Source organism: Pongo pygmaeus, chromosome 7 (genome assembly GCF_028885625.2).
Source record: "Pongo pygmaeus isolate AG05252 chromosome 7, NHGRI_mPonPyg2-v2.0_pri, whole genome shotgun sequence".
Taxonomy (NCBI): Eukaryota; Metazoa; Chordata; class Mammalia; order Primates; family Hominidae; genus Pongo; species Pongo pygmaeus.
In genome coordinates, this window is record NC_072380.2 from 99,144,606 (window position 1) to 99,163,330 (window position 18,725).

Sequence of the window (18,725 nt, forward strand, 5' to 3'; positions counted from 1 at the left end):
TTACCAACAAGGGGACAGTTGGAATGACAACCATTCTGAAGTGGGAGCTCGGCAGGTGGCTAGTGTGGAAGGAATGCAAGATGAAGAATAGTGATGAGGCCGGGTGTGGTGGCTCACGCCTGTAATCCTAGCACTTTGGGAGACCGAGGTGGGCAGATCACCAGAGGTCGGGAGTTTGAGATCAGCCCCGCTAACATGGTGAAACCGCATCTCTACTGAATATACAAAATCAGCTGGGCGTGGTGGCACCTGCCTGTAATCCCAGCTACTTGGGAGGCTGAGGCAGGAGAATAGCTTGAACCCGGGAGGCGGAGGTTGGAGTGAGTCAGAATCGAGCCACTGCACTCCAGCCTGGGTGACAGAGTGAGACTTGGTCTCCAGAAAAAAAAAAAAAAAAAAAAGAATAGTGATGAGACTCAACAACAAAATTGAGTCTATGGTGAGTTTGGAGTTTGTAAAACTGGAAATAGGAAAATACATTCAATTGAAAAGTTATACCGGAGTAAATTTATTGTGCAGATATAATTTAATAGAAACCGTTGCAAAATAAATTTGTCACTTTTGTAACATAATTAATGTTTTCTATTCTAGTTATTAATGTTATCTAGATGAAGTTGCTCAAGAAATGGTTGGTTTACACTCTACTAGTCCAGTTTAGGTGTCAGACAGCCACAGTCCTTTTGTGTATTACCTGATGAAATGGGAGAGTTCCCTGATTCCCCTCACAGAATGTGTGACAGGGTTGTGGTTGGCCTGCTTGGTTGGTCTTCGCTGCTGCTCAAACCCTGCGGGGAGGGGGAGCACACAGATGGACAGGTGCAGGAGCCCAAGTGGGTGTGTGTTGCAGTGTGCCCTTGTAGCCCTACCCTCCATGGATGGCTTGATGTTAACAAGCTCCATGGACCCTCTGCCTTTTCACAAGGGTAGAAGGCCAGCGTGACAGCTTTCTGTATCCTGAATTCTTTCCCAGCATCCCGGAAGTATTGGGTCACACATGGGCTTGATGGAAGAACTCAGGGTTTTATTGAGCGGTGGAGGTGGCTCTCAGCAGGATGGATGGGGAACTGGAAGAGGGATGGAGTGGGAAAATGATCTTCCCCTGGAGTTTGGCCGTCCAGTGGCTGAACTCCTCTCAGTGTTCAGATATTCCTCCTCTTCTCACTTTCTCTGCCACATCATTCTGCCATTCATCTATTTGTCTCATCTCTTCGTCTGCTTCTGCAGCCTTGGATTCAGGGTTTATATGGGAACAGGATAGGATGTGTTGCAGGCCAAAAGGCAACTTTTTAGGTGCAAAAACAGGAATGCCTGTCCCCGTCTAGGGCCGCAGGTCTCCAGGCTTGAGGGTGGCGCCTTTACCGGGGAACTGCCCCCTTCTACCCAGTGTTTCCCTGTCTCCTGTCCATATCACTCTAACAGTTATGATACCAGGAACATATTTCTAAAGGCCTTGGAAGATAATACACAGCATCAAAAGATACATTAATTAGGATTCTAAACCCCAGCCATTGTAACTATCCTTAATTATTGTGAAGCAGCAGAAAATAACAAAAAAACATGTTCCACACTCTAGCAGAATATAGTTAAATGTAAGCTGGGGTGGGTTTATTGGTGTATGATAATTAGAAGGGATGGTTTACCCTATAAATATGGCCATGAAGAACAGTATAAATATGCTATCTCTGTTACTGCTGGTACAAAAGGGGCCTGTGATATCCAGTGTAAACATTTGGTAGGCAGGAAAAGGGCTCTGGACTATGGGAGACCAAGGAAGTGAACACTTTCATTTCACCTAGACTCATGAGTGCTGTTGATTCTGCTCTATTGGCCTTGTGGGCTACGGTTTCCTTCTTCATTACTGCTACTCTCTATAGCTCATAAAGTCCTCCTCATGATTTCCACTGGACTAAAATATAGCATAGTTCTTCCCGGTCTAGATTACACTCTTGGAAATGCACAAACAATGGATAAGAACTGTGAACAAGAAGATTCCGTAGGATTCAACCTATCAGAGAGGACCTTGAAGTTCTGCTTTATGAGCCTGCAGGCAAAGAGTGATCTTTTACCTCTCAAGCAGCCTCTGGTCATCTGCCTTTGAGCCATCAAGATGCCGATGTCTTCTCTTCCAGCAGCTATTTTGTCTCATATGACAGCTATTAACAACGTGCCTCCTCCTCCACTTCACAGTATACCAAGTGAGTGGGAAATACTTTGATGCTCTCATTCATCTACCATTGTTTTCAGTGGTTCTTACCCCAAATATGACAATTGGGGGTATTTCAGGTTTGATAGGGACATTGGGAATCTTATTGACAGTGCTGAGGAAAGGAAAGAACATAGATGTGTAAATCCTGCTTGGTCTACTTGAAGTCATTTCAGTACTCTAGGTCTTAAGTATTTTTTCTTTGTAAAATGAGGATCTTTATGAACTCTTAGAGCTTCAGATACATTGAAATATTTCTAAAGATGAAAGAAAACAAAGGCTCAGAGAGGCCACATGTTCCACCAGCTATCAAGTTCCTTTTTCTAGCAGATCTGCTACTCCCTACCAAGAGTTGGTCCTACTACCCTTAATGGGATAATTAATGCTTAATATTCTCTAGGAGAATTCTCATTTCAATTTGACAAGGAAAAAAAGAATTCCTACTATTCTGACTGTGAAATTTATTCCTATTTAATTTAATTTTTTTATTTTCTAGTCTTATAAGAATTAAGTATAGAACTAGATATTTCAAAGTTTATATAATTGACAGTATTTTCTCATTTTATGTAATTAGTCTAAACCTATAACATTTTCTTAAGATTGTAAACACTTCTTATGACAATCGAATTTGTAGATCTATTATTTGAATACCATCATTCTGACTAGCAATATGTATGAGTCCCAGTGTTAGTTAAGATTTTTTAAAAATATCTAGATAACAAAGGTAATACTTGTGACCCTTTTCAACTTCAATAAAGCATTACCTCTTATTTTATTATTCATTGGGCAGATTTATAGTATTGATTTGAAGAAGCTAAGCCATCCATCCTTTTCCCTTCCTGTAAGAGTTAATTTCTCCAAATACATTTAAAAAATTAATGCTCATAGTCTCCAGGTTAAAAGGTATCACAGGTGGCAGTTGATACTCCTTGAAGGGGTACACTGATGTCTTGAATAGTGTTAGACAAAATCCTTATGTTAAAATTAATTCCATTAGTACATTTGTATTATCGTGAAAACAATCTTGCATCTGGTCAAAGTTTTCTATTTCTACTTGAGTGGAAATAAGAATTAAGTGCAATTTTGCTGAAGAAACACAGCTTCTACTATTCATGTTTTATTTGTGAAAAAGAAAATAAAAGTCACCATAAAATAATATTTTTAAAAAGCCCAGGAAACTCGGTAGCTGGGAGTTAAAAGATCAAATTAATTTAGAATCAATGAGATGAGATTTGTGCTACCCTCTGTAGTGCCTCCCAAGGACACTTAACTTCTGTGAAGTGATTAAAAGATGAAAAATCAGCAGCAGTTTAGATCTCAGAACTGAATAGAGCATAATGGAAAGCAGTGGAGCTCCCAGTGTTCTCTTTAGAGGTTCCCACTTGATGTTTCTAGGTCTGCGACTTCTCTTTGAGGACGTGCCCTGCTTGCCTTAATAACTGTGTCTTTTTGCTAACTGTAGCAAGGCAACAATTTCCCTTAGCAAACACTGATTGTCTCAATGCTGAAACAATGATTTCATGGGAGCCAATGTGTGATGAATGCTTTCAATTTATGAAATGACTGAACCTGCATTACAAAGGATATATAAATGAGTTTAAAATGCAATGGGCATAAATAGGAATGCACATTTACATACCTAAAAAGAAAATCCAGCCATTATATACATCCTTCATACTTTGTATTTGTTGAGTTAGGTTGGATTTAGTGACTCCTATTCACCTTGTAAGTATTTATTTATTTATTTATTCATTCATTTTTTTTTATTTTTGAGATGAAGTCTTCCTCTGTTGCCCAGGCTGGAGTGCAGTGGCACGATCTCAGCTCACCACAACCTCCACCTCCCAGGTTCAAGTGATTCTCCTGCCTCAGCCTCCTGAGTAGCTGGGACTACAGGCGTGCCTGGCTAATTTTTGTATTTTTAGTAGAGATGGGGGTTTCACTGTGTTGGCCAGGCTGGTCTCGATCTCCTGACCTCGTGATCTGCCCGCCTCAGCCTCCCAAAGTACTGGGATTTACAGGCGTGAGCTACCACGCCCCGGCTCTCTGTATTTATATGTGAATATTGTTAATTGAGTGTTTTCTATAGTTAGTATGTAAACATTTAGCATGTTATGTTATTTCATGTATTTCTTACAAGAACTCTATGTCTTCGGTGGACAGAATAATGGTCCCAGTGATATCCATGCCTTAATTCACAAAACTTATGAATAGGTTATACTACATGTTAGGGGGAATTGAGGCTGCACATGCAATTAAAGCAGCCAATTGGCTCCTCTTGAGATGGGAGAATATTCCAGCTTGTCTGGGTGCCCGCCACAATTGTGAGAGCCCTTATAAGCAAAAGAGGAAGACGAGAGAGTCAGTCAGAATGATATGTGAGAAAGACTCCACTGGCCCTCGCTGGCTTTGAAGATGGAGGGGGGACAAAAGCCAAGGAATTCAGGCAGCCTCTAGAAGCAGGGAAAGGCAAAGAAATGGATTCTCCCCAAGAGTCTCCAGAAGAATTGCAGTTCTGCTGATGTGATTTTAGCCCAGTGAAATGTTTCAGAGTTCTCATTTCCAGAACTGTTAGATAACACATTTTTATTGTTTTAAGCCACTAAGGCAGTGGCAATCTTTTACAGCAGCAATAGAAAATTAATACATGTTCCAGTTTACACTTAAGGATAATAAGGCTTAGGTTTCATACTAAAGTTCACACAGATGTTAAGTAGCAGGGCTCCTCACAGCATCATCTGTGTAAACACACTGTCTCTACTCACAACAACAACAAAGCTGGCAGCATTCCAGGTTGCCCCTTACCTCCTGCCCTGAATTTCTTGCCCATTTGGCTACTTAAATGCTATTAATGTATGGGAGGCAACATGTCACACATCTTCAAACACTCTTCCACTGCTATCTGCTATCTTGTTGACTCTGAAATTCAGACTCAGACACTTCAAGTAGTTAAGCTTCTTGAGCTAGTTTGCTGCTTATGGTTCTTTCTTCTTTGAATCTTTCAAGTCTTCTTCTCTGGTCTCTTTGACTTCTGTCTCAGGATTCTTCACAGTTTGCTAACCTTAGGGGCGGAATGAATGTTCTCAAAAGCAAAAGAGCTGTTCCACTTTTCATTCTGGATGAGAATTATTTTAAAAACATCATAGCTAACAAACTATACAGTTTTACCACCTAAGAGAAATGGCATCTGGTTTAAGTACACACATGACCCATTATTATTATAAGTTGATTTCCTGAACAGGCAGAAAAAAAGGAAAAAAAAAAAGTCTTATTTTAAAAAATTTTTAATGAAAGGCAAGAAGCTGTCCTTTACCATTTGGTTTATGGTCCAGTTAACTTACTTTGTTTGGGTAAATTTGCTGCTACTCTATTTTCTTCACACTAATTAGGCTTATTCTTCTGAGGAAGAATGGGTTTAAAAATACGCTTTACATTTTGACTACTGGTTGACTTGAAAAAAAAATTTCCGTTCTTTTCCAGTTCCAAAAATGTTTTAAGTTCACCAGACATTTCTAGGTACCTTTCATTTATTCCAACATATGAGTTGGAAAAAAAAAAAAAAAAAAAAAAAAAAGCATTCAAGATAAGACCAGAGACACATCACGAAATTTAGAAACAAGATAGTACTCTTTTTTTTTTTTTTTTTTTTCTGAGACAGAATCTCGCTCTGTCGCCCAGGCTGGAGTGCAGTGGCGTGATTTCGGCTCACTGCAAGCTCCGCCTTCCGGGTTCACGGTTCACGCCATTCGCCTACCTCAGCCTCCTGAATATCTGGGACTACAGGCCCCCGCCACCACGCCTGGCTAATTTTTTTGTATTTTTTTAGTAGAGACGGGGTTTCACCGTGTTGGCCAGCATGGTCTTGATCTCTTGACCACGTGATCCACCCGCCTCGGCCTCCCAAAGTGCTGGGATTACAGACATGAGCCACCGCGCCCGGCCAACAAGATAGTACTCTTAAGCGAATGTTTTTCTTTGCTCTTTTCCATTTTATGGCTTTACATTTATTGCAAATCTGAAAAGACTGTGTCATCATTTGTAAGCGTTCAAAGGCATTTTCTATAATTTGAGTTTTTCAGTTCTTTGGTAGCCAAGGATTAAAGGTATATATTTGAAAAAGTGAATATTGTACCATTTAAAAGTTTTAAACCATTCAAATCCTAGGAATGCAGGTAAGAAAAAAAAGGAGTCTCGTCAGTGAAGAAGAAAAACAGGGAAGTGGATTGTGTAATGTATAAAGAAAGCAAGTTTAAGAAAAAGAAAGAACTAAAATAAATAAGAATGAAAATTCCAAGAAGGAATAAAAGGTGGGAAAAAGGTTGAATGTTTGTGTCCATTTCTGTTTCTATATAATCAATGATAGTCCCAATGGAATGTGCCATCATAAAATTCAGAAGTATTGAAAAATTTTTTTCCTCACCTTAATTATTTAGGATAAAAGTCAAATTTTTAATCCCAAGGAGAAAAGATGGATGTTTTATTGTAAAGCAAACATTTAGTCTTTTTTTCCTACTACTGTTATAAATATTTTGATGTACTTTTTGTCAAACCATTTTGAGCGGCCTTTAGAAATTAAGCTATGGGAACTTAAATGTGAGCTTGATGGTACCTGGGACTTCAGGCAGGAAACAGGAAATGGCGAAGTAAATTGCAATGCCTTGCAAATCACGTCTCTCCACTAGATGTCAGGCTAGGTCTCCCCTGAGTCTCAGGCTACTGCTCTATCTGCCTATTTCGGAAATTAGTCCTGTTATTAGTTCCATGTTACCAATCCTTCAGCCAGCTGAAGATGCTGGTCCTCCAGCATCTTCACAGAACTGATCTCTGGTCTTCCTTCCAACATATATTGTGAACTAGATTTATTTGTCTGATAGGATGATTAAACTTTATGATCACTTTAACTCTACACTCAAAAGCTGTCAGGGTCCTACTCTCCTTTAAAACTTAGATTACAATCTATTTTCCACAATCTGGCATTTAAATCTTTCATGATTAAGCTAAAATCTGTCTCTTGTGTTCTAGATCTCATTCTTCCATTGATGTAACTCTCCACTACAGCTAAAACCTTTGTTATTCCTTAAGCCTATCTGCCAATACTGATTAGAGGTACAGGAAGATTTCAAAGGTTAAATTAAACATCCAGATGGGCACACTTGGCAAATGTGTAGAAAGTTACACCTTTCCATAAGGACACTGTTAGGGGTTCACCTTCTGTGGAAGAAGTCCCCAGATGTCTAGGCTGCAGCCCACACAGCCAGCCCTCTTTGGCCACCTACATAGTAGCTCAGGTTCAAGGTAGTGAGAGTCACATAGGGCAGATGCTGAATTGCCCTGGCTTAAAACCCTCATAAACCATCGTTTTTAATAAAAATTCCAAAGTCACTCCTTCCAAGTTTCCTATAAGAAATCTCTCAATTACAAGAGTTAAAGTACTCAGCGTAGCTCATTTCAGTGACTGCTCATCAGGTATTTGTACATCATCTGTAGTGCTTCCTAGTCCAAATGCAAGTCATCAGTCCAAGATCATTGTTATCATAAGCAATGTTGCCTAGCAACATTGTTAACTGTACCTTAATCTGGCCTATAAGGAACAGAGCTGGAGAGTTCTCATGCTGACAGGAAAAATATTCCTTTAATTACACCATCATAATCTTCACCATATTTTCATGCCTTAGCTCATGTTTCCTGTGTTAGGGGTTCCCTTTGCTCTTCCTCTGTTTGTTCTTATCATTTCAGTTCTTCAGAGTTTTCCTAAATTACTTTAGTCTCCACAAAGACTCTCCTGGCTTTTCCAGTATGAAGACATTATATATGCTATTTTAATATATTTGTATTTATTAATTATAATCACATTTTGTATAATCACATTTATAAAATTTTTATGTAGTCACTATAGAGGCAGAAATAGGATTATTGGATCATATGGTAATTCTATTTTTAATATTTTGAGGAACTTTCATACTACTTTCCAAAATGACTGTATTAATTTACATTCTCACCAACAGTATACCAGGGTTCCCTTTCCTCCACTTTCTCTCTAACACTTATCTTTGGTTTTTTTGATAGTAGCCATGTTAACAGGTGTGAGGTGGTATCTCGCTGTGGATTTAATTTGTATTTCCCTGATGATTAGAGATATTGACCATTTTTTTGTTGGCCATTCATAGGTCTTATTTTGAAAAATGTCTGTTCAGACCCTTTGCCCATTTTTCAAGTTGGAGTGTGTGTTTTCTTGTTACTGAATTGTTTGAGTTCCCTGTATATTTTGGATATTACCCCCTTATCATTGGTATAGTTTGCAAATATGTTCTCCATTCTGTGGGTTGTCTCTTCACTCTGTTAATTGTTTCCTTTTCTGTGCAGAAGCTTTGTAGAGTGATGTAATCTCATTTATCTACACTGACTTTTGTTGCCTGTGCATTTGAGAAAGCTGAGGCAGGAGGATCGCTTGAGCCCAGGAATCTGAGGTTTCAGTGAGCTACGATCATGCTACTGCCCTCCAGCCTGAGCAACAGCGCAAGGCCCTGTTTTTGTTGTTTAGTTTTTTTTTTTTTTGAGATGGAGTTTCACTCTTGTTGCCCAGACTGGAGTGCAATGGCGTGATCTCGGTTCATCGTAACCTCCGCCTCCCGGGTTCAAGCGATTCACCTGCCTCAGTGTCCCAGGTAGCTGGGATTACAGGCATGCGCCACCACACCCGGCTAATTTTGTACTTTTAGTAGAGACGGGGTTTCTCCATGCTGATCAGGCTGGTCTCAAACTCCCAACCTCAGGTGATCTGCCCACCTCGGCCTCCCAAATTGCTAGGATTACAGGCATTGAGCCACCACACCTGGCCAAGACCCTGTTTTTTTTTAAAAAAAGGATTAATTTGTGGAGAATTGACATATTTATAATATTGAGTCTTCCTACTCAGTAACTGGTATCTTTACAATGCTCAGTCTTCCTACTTCTCAGGCTCAATGTCTCACACCTATAATCCCAGCACTTTGGGAGGCTGAGATGGGAGGATCCCTGGAGGCCAGGAGTTTGAGACTAGCCTTGGGAACATAGTGAGACCCTGTTTCTACCAAAAAATAAATCCATAAGTAAATAAATCTTGCCCTTGAATTTATGTAAGTGTTCTTGTATGCCACTAAATAAAATTTATTCCTGGGTATTTTATCTTTTTTCTATTATGAATGATATCTTTTTCTAACTGTAAGGTCAGTATGTGAGAAATATTAAATTTAAATTTTTAAAAATCTTTTGAAATAATCATAATCTTACAGATATTGGAAGTTCAGATTAAAGGAACTTATTTTTCTAGAGCAATTTGACATTCCATCATCTCCATATTTTAGTGTGTATTTTTAAAAATAATTGTTACATAATTACAATACAACTATCAAGATCAGGAAAATTCACATTGATACATTACTGTAATCTAATCCTTGGACCCCATTCAAATTTGGTCAGTTGTTCTGATAATGTCCTTTCTAGTAAAACAATCAAATTCAAAATCTCATGTTTTTCTGGTCAATGTGCCTTATTTTATGCCAGCACCATACTGTTATGATAGTTTTGTATTTTGAAATCTGACAGTGTGATACTTTTAGCTTTGTTCTTTTTTCTTGAGATTGCTTTGACTCTTCAGGATCTTCAATTCTTTCAGTCTGGAATAGTTTCTCAGTTTTCCTTGACTTTCATGACCTTGATACTGGGAGACTACAAAGCAGTTATTTTGTGGAATATCTTTCGATTTGGTTTGTTTGATATTTCCTCATGATTAGATTTGAGGTAGACATCTTTGTCAGCAATATCACAGGAGTGCTTTCATGTTCTCCTTCCATCTTATCAGGGGCCATATGATCTCAGTTTGTCCCACTCTTGATGATATTCACTTTAATAATGATTAAGGTGATACATAGAGAGCTTTCCAGTTGTAAATGTACTCTTTTCTATTTTTAAATTAATATGTTTTGTGAAGATGTATTTTAAGGTGTATAAATATTCCATTTCTCATGAAATATTAAATTAAATAAATACATTGACCATTCTTTATTTGGGTTAAAAAATAAAAATTAAATATAGGAACTCTGGGGTTTCTGTTTTATTCAAAGAGTTTTATGGAGTTATTTTTATTATATATTTTGATCACATTGTTCATCATTTGCACAGTGGGAGCCACTTCAAGTTGGTTTGAGCATTTCCTTGCTTCTGACACAATGAGATTTTTCAAGCTCTTTTCATACTTTCTTTGTCTGATCCCTGGAATCAGCCATTTTCCCTAAGAGCCCTGTTTTGTTTTAATGAAAATTTAAGATCTGGGTGCTCTGTGTGTCATTGATCTTAGGATGCCATTACTCCCAGGCCCTCTCAGTGGACAGATCTAGGGAATACAAATTCACATTTATATTTGTTTGTAAATCAGTTTATATATATATATATTAAAAATTGTGAGTTTACACTGATTTCTTTAATCCTAATGCAGCACCACAGGCTCATTCTTATCTTCTCCCTTTTTGTATTTCTAACTCCCATCTCTGAAGTGATAAAGCTTTCTCGTATTAGCTTTAACATAACACTTTTGAGTAGTTTCCTTGTTTGTAATCTATCTTCCATATTCACTGCCATCCATTCTGACATTTAGCTCTGGGACACTCCCTCTGTCTCACACCTCACAACTGTTCTCCTTACCTGGTTGTTCTGAGACTCTGCACAGTCCCATCTTAACATGGATGCCCTTCACACCCTGGTTTTGGATGCTGTGATACCTTACCTTTCACCCCACCTACTCCTGGCGTAGATGTCTACCATCTGCTGCTGTCACATTGGTTTTAGGACTCACTGTTCAAGGAAAAGGGCAAGCTATTGAATTAGTTACTTCTGGAATAAGCCACTTTGGCAAGTACTCTAATGGGTTTCTGGTCTAGGTACCTTTTTTTAATCTATATAATTACAATAATAGCAAAAACTGATTTGTATCTTTCTTTCTAATTTCTAAATCTTCTGCATTTCTTTTATTAAATTGTGTCCTTTAGTACTTTCAGAAATTTGTAGCACTAGTATGTATCTTTATTTCGTTCCTGAATTTATTGCTATTGCCTCTGGTGTTTCAACGTTAAACATGATTCTGTCTTTTGGTTTGATCTACTTACTAGCTTAAAAAAATAAACTTTTTTCAATTTAAGCTGCTAAGAACTATGTTGAATTTTACTGAATACTTTTTCTGTATTTAGGGAGATTATAATTTTAAAAATTTCAACTTACTGTGGAAAATTATATTGCTATATTCTCTAATTGAATTTTCTTTGATTACTTGGAAAAATCTTCCTTTGTTGTATGATCTTTGTTAATATGTTGCCGGGCACTATATCCTCATATATATTTTTGGAAAATATTCATGTGTATTTGTGAGATTAATCTATGGTTTCCTTTTTCATGTTTTGTCATATTTGCATCTAATTGTTTTGCTTGCTTCGTCAAATAAATTTGAAAACTTTTCTATGTTTCAATATTTAACAAGCATATGTATTGTCTCTTCCATGAAGATTTGATGGAATCCACTGTGATAATGCCTTGTTTGATACCTGTGTGTGTGTGTTTGTGTGTCTCTGTGTGTGTGTGTGTGTGTGTGTGTGTGTGTGGTGGAGGAAAACTGCTTTGAGATTATTCCCCATTTTTTTCAAGGCAATTAATTTACTTAGGCTTTTCTCTTTCTTCTAATGTCAAATATAAGTAATATACGTTTTCCTTAAAAAATCATTTTTGTTTAGTTTCAGTTTTTTTGACCTTACATCTTTGTGTAAAACATCCTTTTCTGATTTCTTTTTAATGATATATACTGTTAGTTAGTTCCCAATTTTCTTATGTTGAGTATTTATGCCATTCTTTTTGTTTAGATATGCCTGTGGTTTACTTTTTCCTTTCCAAAGAACCAGCTCTTGATTTTTACTTTTCTATATTTTTTCTGTTTTATAAATTTATTCATTGCTTTTCTTTGTTTTCTCCTTTCCATTTTTCTTGTGTATTTTAATTTTCTTGTACTAACTACTTGAGTTAAAAGCTATTTTTTTATTTTATTCTATCTTCTTGTAATATCAGTCATTTTTTTCTTCAGAGAAATACATATTTTAACTATATTCCATAGGTTCATGAAAGGCTTCACTATTTTTGCTTTATATTTTATAGTTTTAGTTTTAATATCCTCTTTTGATTTAAGAATAAAATTTGGTACATGATTAATACATGTAAAATCTACATCCTTAGTGATTCATTTCCTATTTGATTTTTGTTTGACAACAAAGGGAAGTTATTGGGGCTTATTTTGCCTCCATTTATACCTGCAATTTTTGCTTTATGAATTTTGATGGTATATAATTTGGGAACAAAAATGTTTAATAGTTTGATTCTGTACCTAAATCAAATGTCTATTTCTTGATTTATCAACTTTAGACAATGCATATTTATAACCTAGTATGAAATGAGAAAAATTTCCCTCTTCATATGTTGATTTTGTTGCAACAAATATTTAAGTCTTTGATCAGTTATATTCATATCTTTAAATATTATTTTTAATATTTCTTAAACTGTAACTATTAATTATCCACTTTGTAAGGGAATATGTACAGATATATATTACATTTTCTCCTCTTCTCTGCTGAAACTTCACATTTGTTACTCATTATTTATACTATCTCCATTATAACCTATGAATAAGTTATTTATGTTAATGTTTACAAAATTTGCCTACACTTTATTAGCATATTTTGCATCCTATTTAAGTCTTAGTTGTATGGGTATGTGATTCCTTCACCCAGTGCTTACTAGGCTAAATTTGATATCCAAATAATATCTCTGAAGTTTCATATTTATTAGTTGGGGAATAAAATTCATGAGTCATATTTTTTTCTTCCCTGAGGTTGCCCTACTCTTTGCCAGGACATTGCTGTGGAGAAGTCTGTGACCAAAGTTTTTCACACTTGTAGAAGGCTTCCTCTTTTGGCTTGCTGCTAAAATAATTATTTCTTTATCTTTGAAATATGGTAACAATTAGTTGCTAATCGAGTAACACCTAGAACATCTAATCTTTTTGTAAATCATGTATGATGATTTCTCTTTGCCTTTCTGGGTCATGGTATTATATTTAGTTCTGCAGATTCAAGTGTTTATATAAGAAACGTATTCTTGCATTATATCTTTGAGCATTTTTTGTCTACTCTTATTTCTGTTTGCTTACTCAGAAATCATTTTTACATGTAGTATCTGCTCCCTATTTTCATTTGTTATTTTCTCCTTTCTTTATATATTTTCTATTTATTTGAATGTATTAGCCTCTGTGTCTATGGCTATATTTTCTTAAATCTTTGTCATTTTTGCAGTTTCCCATGTGGATTTTATTTCTGTCATTATTTTATCTTCCTCTTATTTCCTGAATATTACCTGCTTGTAATTTCTGTTTTCCTATTTATGGTTAATGCCGTGTAATTTTGTTTTTCTTTCATCAAAGCTGTGTGTGTGTGTGTGTGTGTGTGTGTGTGTGTGTGTGTGATGGAGAAGCACAGATTTTTGCTTATTTCCTGGAATAATTATTATTCTAGTGCATACTGCATACTATTTGATTTTTATTTGCTATTATAAATTAATCATTTTTACCTTTTCCCTTAGAGCATATTGTGCTTAGGTTCCAGGATTGTTAAATAGTGGTTATTTTTTGAAGGTAGATTACTTAAATGGTGGTGGAGAGTGCACTAGTTCAGCAGACAGATTGAATTTTCTTGTATGTTAATGTTGAACACTTTTCATCAACTCTGTTCTGTTCTCTTCCCTAAACAATATGCTCCTAATTTGTGCTGTCATCATTTATATGCCAAAGGTTCTGTGTAGTTATTTGGCCATGATCTATTTCTTTTCAGTGACTGAGATCAGCTGCTTCTATATTGATTGCCACTTAACATTGTCCTCTGTATTATCACAACTTTATTCTGAAAAAAAAAATGAGTGTTATGTGGGACCGTTGTTTAACCCCGCCTTTCATGAATGTCACTGATTCAAGGATATTCCCTTAGTCTGTCCATGTCTGAACATCTTCCCATTTCAAGTAAGGTTTAGTGGCTGCATCCTTCAGAGCTGTATCAGCTTCCCCTGGAGAACTCTTCCTATTTCCTCAAACAAGAAAAGTATGCAAATTCTCTTGTACTTCTTTTTACAGTTTATTGATGTTTCACTATTTGGTTGATATTATTCAGAATTCATAGTTAGAAAATATGGTTAATCCTCAGTTTTACTGAAGATCAGGTTCCTTCTCCCAACTTTTATTTTTTACTCTTTATGTTATTTAGTGGCCTGTTTGTCATGATGAATAGATTTTTAATGCCAAAAAAAATGACATTGACTTGATGTTCAATCTCATGTAGATGGGAGATAAAATAATTAAAATATGATCTTCTGCAAGAAGCAGGGTATTTTTAGATTTTTGACAGTATTCCTTTAATAACATTTTTATTTCCACTTATCTGCCTCTGTTATTTTTCCTTGATTTGATTTTCATTGCATACAACTGATTCTCACCTGACAAATTAGTCACATTATTATTATTTATTCATTATAATTTACTAAATATTATTTAAATCCAATCATTATGATAAGTTCTAGTGTTTTGGTTCAAGATGAATAGAAAATGGACCCTGTTCTAAGGGGAGCATCATAAATCTGAAGAAATATAGATATAAATTAAAAAGTCCTAAAGAAAGATGTTATTTGCTTTAGCGCAACTATTCTTGTGGTTCTATAAGAGCACAATGGAAAATACATTTACCTTTTTCTATGGAAGACAAGCTTCAAAAAGTGTCACTGGTTAACTTCTGAGGTGGATCTAAAAGTATGGATGAGTTTTTTAACTTGAGTGATGATCCAAAGAGAATATAATATCAAAAAAACAAGTTATGTTCGTGGAGCACCCAGAACATGCATTGTTGAAAGATGGAGAGAATGAGGCCAGGCGCTGTGGCTCACGCCTGTAATTCCAGCACTTCGGGAGGCCAAGGTGGGTGGATCACGAGGTCAGGAGATCGAGACCAACCTGGCTAACATGGTGAAACCCTCTCTCTACTAAAAATACAAAAAAATTAGCTGGACATGGTGGCGGGCGCCTGTAGTCCCAGCTGCTTGGGAGGCCGAGGCAGGAGAATGGCGTTAACCCAGGAGGCAGAGGTTGCAGTGAGCCGAGATTGCACCACTGCACTCCAGCCTGGGCGACAGAGTGAGACTCCATCAAAAAAGAAAGAAAAAAAGAAAGACGGAGAGAATGGGGGAGGAACTTAGAGGGTAGTGTTCAATGCGGTCACAGAAGTTAATTTATGTACAATTATAAAAAGCATGTATTACATACAAAGGGATTTAAAGCAAGAAAGTTTAACAATCACATTAAAATTTTAGAAAGTACTGTGAGAGTAGACTGGAGGATGTGTTGGGAAGGAAGAAGCTGAAGTCAGGGACATTAGTTAGGAGATTATTGTAGTATTACAGACGAGATTCAAAGAGAACCTGAAATAAGATATTGAGCTGTGGCAAGCATGTGAATACTACTACTTCACAATGTACATGTCACATGGCCTTACTTGGTGACTTCTGATTAACGACAATCCTTATTGTCATTGGGATTACAGGAGACACACAGTCAGTCTTTTGTATCTGAGGTTTCCCCGTGCAGACTCAACCAACTTGGGATAGAACATATTAGAAAAAATAAAAAAAACTAGTAATACTACAATAAAAATAACATAAAATACAAAACAATACAGTATAACACTATTTAAATAGGATTTATATTGTATTAGATATTAAAAGTAATCTAGAGAATATTTATACTATATGGGAAGATGTGCATAGGTTATCTGAAAATATTATGCCATTTTATATGAAAGACTTGAGCATCTATGGATTTTTGTATTGGAGGGGTGAAAGAGGTGTCCTAGAACCAACACCTCATGGATATTGATGGACAACTGTATTTTGAAAATATTTAGGATATTTATATTTAAAAAGAGGTGGAATTGACAGTCTTTATAACACTTTGGTCCTGAAGAGGAAAGGGTAGAATAAGATCTCAAGATTGGTTATAGATACAACAACAAAAAGAGAAAACTTCAGGCCAATAACCTTTATGAACATCAATGAAAAAATCCTCAACAAAATATCGGCAAACCCAATCCAGCAGCACATCAAAAGCTTATCCACCATGATCAAGGAGGCTTCATCTCTGGGATGCAAGGTTGGTTCAACATATGCAAATCAAGAAATGTGATTCATCACATAAACAGAACTAAAGACAAAAACCACATGATTATCTCAATAGATGCAGAAAAAGGATTTTGATAAAATTCAACATCCCTTCATGTTAAAAACTCTCAATAAATTAGACATTGGAGGAACATACCTCAAAATGATAAGAACCCTATATGAAAAACCCACAGTCAACATCATACTGAATGGGCAAAAGCTGGCAGCATTCCTCTTGAATACCAGCACAAGACAAGGATGCCCTCTCTCACCACTCCTATTCAACACAGTATTGGAAGTTCTGGCCAGGGCAATCAGGCAAGAGAAGGAAATAAAGGGTATTCAAATAGTAAGAGAGGAAGTAAAACTATCCCTGTTAGATGACATGATTCTATATCTAGAAAACCGTATTGTCTCAATCCCAAAGCTTCTCAAGCTTATAAGCAAAGTCTCAGGATACAGAATCAATGTGCAAAAATTGCTAGCATTCCTATACACCAACAACAGGCAAGCAGAGAGCCAAATCATGAGCGAATTCCCATTCACGATTGCCGCAGAAAGAATAAAATACCTAGGAGTACAGCTAACAAGGGAGGTGAAAGATCTCTACAAGGAGAACTATAAACAACTGCTCAAATAAATCAGAAATGACACAAACAAATGGAAAACCATTCTGTGCTCATGGATAGGAAGGATAAATATCATTAAAATGACCGTCTGCCCAAAGCAATTTATAGATTCAATGCTATTGCCATTAAACTGCCATTCGCATTCTTCACAAAATTAGAAAACACTATTTTAAAATTCATATAGAATCAAAAAAGAGCCTCAATAGGCAGGCAATCTTAAGCAAAAAGAAAAAAGCTGGAGCCCTCACGCTACATGACTTCAAACTATACTGCAGGGCTACAGTAACCAAAACAGCATGGTACCAGTACAAGAACAGACACATAGACCAATGGAACAGAGTAGTGAACCCCAAAATAAGTCCACACATCTATAACTATCTGATCTTCAACAAGCCTGACAAAAATAGGTAATGGGAAAAAGATTCCCTATTCAATAAATGGTACTGGGAAAACTGGCTAGCTATAAGCAGAAAATTGAAACTGGACCCCTTTTTTACACCATATTCAATAATTAACTTAATATGGATTAAAGATTTAAATGTAAAACTCCAAACTATAAAAACCCTGTAAGACAACCTAGGCAATACCATTCAGAGGCATGGGCAAAGATTTCATGATGAAGATGCCAAAAGCAATTGCAACAAAAGCAAAATTGACAAATGAGATCTAATTAAACTAGAGTTTCTTCACAGCAAAAGAAACTGTCAGCAGAGTAAACACACAACCTACAGAATGGGAGAAAAATTTTGCAAACTATGCATCTGACAAAGGTCTAATATCTAGCATCTATAAGTAACTTAAACAAATTTACAAGAAAAAACAACTGCATTAAAAAGTGGGCAAAGGACATGAACAGACATTTCTCAAAAGAAGACATAAATGTGGCCAACAATCATATGGAAAAAAGCTCAACATCACTGGTCATTAGAGAAATGCAAATCAAACCACTGAGACACCATCTCACACCAGTCAGAATAGGTGTTATTAAAAAGTAAAAAAATAACAGATGCTGGTGAAGTTGTGGAGAAAAAAGAACACTTACACCCTGTTGGTGGGACTGTAAATCAGTTCAACCATTGTGGAAGACAGTGTGGCAATTCCTCGAAGACCTAAAGACAGAAATACCACTGAACCCAGAAATCCCATTATTTGGGTATATACACAAATGAGTATAAATCATTGTATTATAAAGACACATGCACATATATGTTCACTGCAGCACCATTCACAATAGCAAAGACATGGACTCAACCTAAATGTCCATCAATGATAGACTGGGTAAAGAAAATGTGGTACATAAATACCACGGAATACAATGCATCCATAAAAAAGAATAAGATTATGTCCTTTGCAGGGACATGGATGGAGCTCGAGGCCATCATCCTTAGCAAACAAACTCAGGAACAGAACACCAAATACCACGTGTTCTCACTTGTAAGTGGGAGCTAAGAGATGAGAACACATAGAGGGGAACAACATACACTGAGGCTTACTGGAGGGTGGAAGGTGGGAGGAAGGATAGGATCAGAAAAAATAACTAATGAATACTAGGCTTAATACCTGGGTGATGAAATAATGCATATAACAAACCACCATGATACCTGTTTACCTGTATAACAAACCTGCACACC

The 18,725-nt window shown here is 36.6% G+C and overlaps 1 protein-coding gene across 4 annotated transcripts in view; it reads left to right on the plus strand.

The window, feature by feature from the left end:
- Positions 1-1,995: 1,995 nt before the first annotated feature.
- The window catches only part of CNBD1 (cyclic nucleotide binding domain containing 1), a 629,195-nt gene continuing 612,465 nt past the window's right edge, over positions 1,996-18,725 (plus strand). For all 4 annotated transcript variants that reach the window (XM_054498740.2, XM_054498739.2, XM_054498741.2 and 1 more), the window contains exon 1: positions 1,996-2,195. In XM_054498740.2, coding sequence (XP_054354715.2) covers positions 2,108-2,195 — 88 coding nt within the window. In that variant the 5' untranslated portion in view covers positions 1,996-2,107. The remainder of the gene's footprint in view (positions 2,196-18,725) is intronic.